The following is a 4,387-nucleotide window of genomic DNA, read 5'->3' as shown; positions in this document are numbered from 1 at the left end:
TGACAAGGACAAGCTGGTGAAGTTGCCTAACTTTTACCCCGGTGACTTTGATCACAAAGATATGGTAACTCTTGAGCATGAACTTGGCCTAAAACACTCGTGTTATTGCTTCCACACTGCTGGTTTCACGTATTCTACAGAGAAGAGACGACTAGACGGGTAGACACCATTTTATTCGTACAAAACCAGAGAAAAGCTGCGTGCTCCGCTCCCTCAGACGCTCGCTCGCTGAACACCTCTAGATAGAGAGAGAGAGGACGCTACGCGTCTACGCCTACGGGCGCTCCTGGTTGAGCCGCGCCGCCGTGGTCACCGCGTCCGCCACGCCGCCTGGGGTTGTCGCCATGTTCAGCTTGTTCCTTATCTCCGCCGACACGACCCTCTCGGCGTCCTCCCTTGTCGCTCCCTTGTCCGCCGGCAGCTTGCTCCTCGCATCCTGCGTTCAGTTCGTTGTCATGGAGTCATCGACGGATGAATCAATCATCGAGAAGAAGACGAGTATAAGCAGTTTAGTGGTAGAGTTCGGTTGAGCGAGCGCACCGAGAGGACGTCCCGGAGCTTGACCTTGTCCTCCTCGCGCATGATACGCTCGTTCTGGTCCGCGGCCGCCTGCGCCGCCGCTGCGACGCCGCCCGGGACGGTGAGGTTCTTCCCCGTGGCGCGCATCTCGGCGGCCTGGACGGCCGCCGCGTCGCTCTGGTCCACCACCTTTCCGCCCGCGCCGGCCGCCGCCGCGGCCTCCAGCGCTCGGCCGATGGTCACGGCGTCCTGCTCCAGCGCGCCCGACGGCTCCTTGGCCGCCACGGGCGGCGGCGCGACGAACCGTCCCACGACCTGGCCCGCGACGGACTCGGTGACGACGCGGTGGCTCGGGAACTCGGTCTCCGTGACGGCGACCCCCGCGTCGGCGACGGGGCCGGAGAGCTGGGCGCGGCCCACGTGGCCGGCGCGCGCGTTGAGGGCGGCAGCGGACTGCATGACCGCCGCGGGACCGCCCTTCTGGGTCTGTCCCAGGCCCTGCACGGTGTCCTCGGCGGACTGCAGCAGCGCGGCGTCCCGGGGCGCCACGGGCTGCGCCGCCAGGTCGCCGGAGACGTCGAACACGTCGCCGTACTTGATTGGCCGGTCTTGCTGCTGCAGGGCCGCATCGCCCTCGGGCCTCCTCGGCTGTCCCTGGCTCATGACGGATTAGTTCCTCTGCTGTCGCTCGCGCACAGAACGCAGTTCTTGCTGTTTAGGGCTGGTTGTGTGAGCGGGTGGCGGCGCGCTGTTGCCCGTGCTGAGCTTTTATCGGGGCTGCGTAGGCGGCGCGGCGGAGGAGAAGCGGGCACGTACGTGAGGACGAGAGGTGCACGTGGAGTCGTGGTCGAGTACTCGAGTTACACCTGATCGAGCGCGACCATGCCATCTGTTGCATGTTACGATCGGCGGCGCGCGTCTCAAATACTTATCCGGTTTTGCTTTTTTCGTAATAATCAATACTCTTGTTCGACGAGCTGTCTTCACAATTTCTTTTCTTCAGTAATAACATAATTTTGTATTTTCTAAACGTAGATATCAACGGGAGTGATGTTTTGACACATGGGAGCGTATGCTTCCTTTATTTTAAAATGCATGTTAAACATATTTTGAAATATTAAAAAATTTGAAACAAAAATTTCGCACATACATCTTCATGTGCTACGCGCTGATAAAGTCGTTTCATGAAAAATCGACCTGTCGTGTGGCGTATGTAAAAAAGACAAAATTCGATGCTCAAATAAAGACTAGTCACAAGATAAATTTTGTATTTTTCACGTAGACTACAAATATTATTTTTTCGTGAAACTTGACGAACACGCATATATTATAGAGATGTGCATGTAATTTTTTTTCAAAAAAATTTAACACTTGAAAATATATTTTTATGGCAAAGAGATCATACGCACCCAAGAGCCAAAATTAAGTTTCTAACCTTAAACCTGTAAATATCAGCTAAGTTCTTTCATTACTTTTACTTTAAGAGGCAATACAAAGGTTATGTGCATACACATAACCAACATCGGCAAGAATACCAGCAGCATTATGCCAGGAAAAAGTAATCGGACAACCTTGTCAACGTAGCTGGGAAGTCGAGAGTACAAATCACCATTGTTGAGAATATAGAAGTCGGGACAACTACCGCAAGAATAATATCCCCTCCACAACCATTAAAAAGATCTAAAATCGATCTGGCTGAGCAAGATTTGAAGGGCCATACATAGAAAATTCGAGAGCGAGAATGCCGAGAACCATCCCTCTTGCAAGGAAGGAAAGCTTGGCAACATGCTCGTGTGGCAAGCGGACGAGGATTCTATGGAGTACGGGGCATACAAGGTGTTGTGCGTGTGAGGCGACTCCATTGAGGAAGGCCGCCCAGATGCGATGTCCCTAGCACAGACGAACACATCGCCTCCGATCGACCTCCTTGCAACTTCTATAAAATAGACCTAATCTTCTGCACCTTTCCAATTGCCTCGCTTGCTTCCCTTTTTCTCTTCCTCTCCTTCCTTCGTAGCTCCCACGGTAATGGCGGCGAGCCCCATGCTTCTGCTACTACATCGTCTATCTCTTTTCGCAAAGTTTGTGGTTCGAGATACATGATGGGGACTCAGATGGTTCCCGTTCCCACCACCACCAATCCTACGGTGCATCCGGCGTTGGTCGAGGCCCCTCGGAGGATGATCGGGGGATTGTGTTGGTGATTTTAGTTGCTTGGGCCGGCACAACCTACTACATCTATCGGAGGCGGCAATGCGGGAATGGTAGGGATGGTGGAGGTGGCGGAGGGCAGGAATGGTGGAGGCGGTGGTGGAGATGGTGGTGGCGGAGGTGATGGCAACAATGGTGGACGCGGTGGCGGAGGAGGTGCCCCTGGCTGGTGGCCTCGCGGCATCATCACCATCGTTGTTACCGTGCTCGTGATCGGAGGCGGTTATTACATGTTCTACCGTAGCGGCATCTCGCCTTCCGCTTAGTGGCGGAGCTTACTGAATAGTAGAGCCCGGGAAAAGTACATGACACATCCTGTCGTTTTCTTTCCCCATGCTTCTGCTACGCCACTGCCATCTCCACGCACCCACCACCGTTGCCGTTTCAACGCCTCGACTCTATAACAGGAAGATATCTGTTGCCGCACAATCGGCCTCCCCGCTCGGGTCAGCGCGCATTATTTCGTGGATAGTGCGAGTTGCATAAGTGAAATTATTGTTTCTATAAATTATTGTCGATAGGTTGTCTCAACATTTTTGGCGAATTCCAACCTCTTTTCATGCAGTTCCGACAACACCGGCATCCCAGGCTCGTCGCCATAATCTTCCTATTTATACTAAATATATTTACTTATTTGCAACTAATTGTAACAAAATATTAACAAGTTATTAATTGTTACAACAATCTTAATACTATTTTCCTTTTTTCTGTAATAACATTGGCCGTGTACTTTAGAACTCATAGTTTAATTCTATACAACTCAAACGTTTCTAACTACAAATATGCCAATACAAAATTTAAAACAATACTGTGCAAACTAAACTTTCATTATGGCATGATTTATAAATTTTAAAGAAACATAAAAGCTCAGTCCTATCAACCTACAAATTATTTTATGTCGACCACTTGTATGTATTGTAATGTGTTTGTACGTTTTATGCATATCTTGTTAACAAAATATATGGATCGAAGGTTCTACACACTTACGAGCGCAATAGATGTTCTAATAAGGGCTATATTCAACATACTTAGTGTTAGAGTATATTAGGTTATAGTCATATTAAAAGGATAAGTAAAAGTGGTCTGTTCAGCGATCGTCTTTTCCTCCATTCTCTCCTCCCAGCCGCCGCCTCAACCCTAGCCGCCTCCAGTTCATCCTCCTCCATAGATTGGTTCCCCCTCCTCCGGTCGGCTTCGCCGGCGTCAGGAGGAGTGGGGAACCCGATCGATGCGTGGAGTTTCAAATAAAAGTATTGTTTTCATTAGATTATGCTAGGAGTTTGGTAGCCGCCTTCTTGTTGGTTTCCCCTCAATGGAGATGGCATCGTCTGCAATAAGTGATCTTCGGCCTATCGTTCGGCGACGAGATCTTCTTCCCGGCGTCAATGGTGGTGTTGAACAATCACAATTTTCTAGGTATGGTCCTTCGGATCTTGCTTCGCCAGATCGATTTTGGATCTTTTGTCGTTGTTGCCGTGAGGAGGATTATCCTCGCAGTTTTTGTCCCGGCTGCTACGTCATCGACAATGGTGATTCGTACTCTCGGCTCTCCATCGACGACGACAAAGCTAGTCGGTTATTATTCCCTGATATACTGGTGTTGGTACTCTTGCCGATATTGTATGACTGCTTTAATGGTTACGTGCGTGCACGTAGC

The 4,387-nt window shown here is 50.5% G+C and overlaps 1 protein-coding gene across 1 annotated transcript; it reads right to left on the bottom strand.

Moving 5' to 3' along the window:
• Positions 1 to 274: 274 nt before the first annotated feature.
• LOC124697461 (late embryogenesis abundant protein D-34-like) lies at positions 275 to 1,182 on the bottom strand. The gene is made up of 2 exons (XM_047230048.1): positions 541 to 1,182; positions 275 to 436 (listed from the first exon to the last, which is right to left on the bottom strand). The coding sequence occupies exons 1-2, from the start codon at positions 1,180 to 1,182 to the stop codon at positions 275 to 277; spliced, it is 804 nt and encodes a 267-aa protein (XP_047086004.1).
• Between the last annotated feature and the right edge of the window lie 3,205 nt (positions 1,183 to 4,387).

The sequence above is a fragment of the Lolium rigidum genome, chromosome 3 (assembly GCF_022539505.1).
Source record: "Lolium rigidum isolate FL_2022 chromosome 3, APGP_CSIRO_Lrig_0.1, whole genome shotgun sequence".
Classification (NCBI taxonomy): domain Eukaryota; kingdom Viridiplantae; phylum Streptophyta; class Magnoliopsida; order Poales; family Poaceae; genus Lolium; species Lolium rigidum.
Note: the sequence above shows the minus strand (reverse complement) of the source record. Positions and strands in the feature narration are given on the sequence as shown.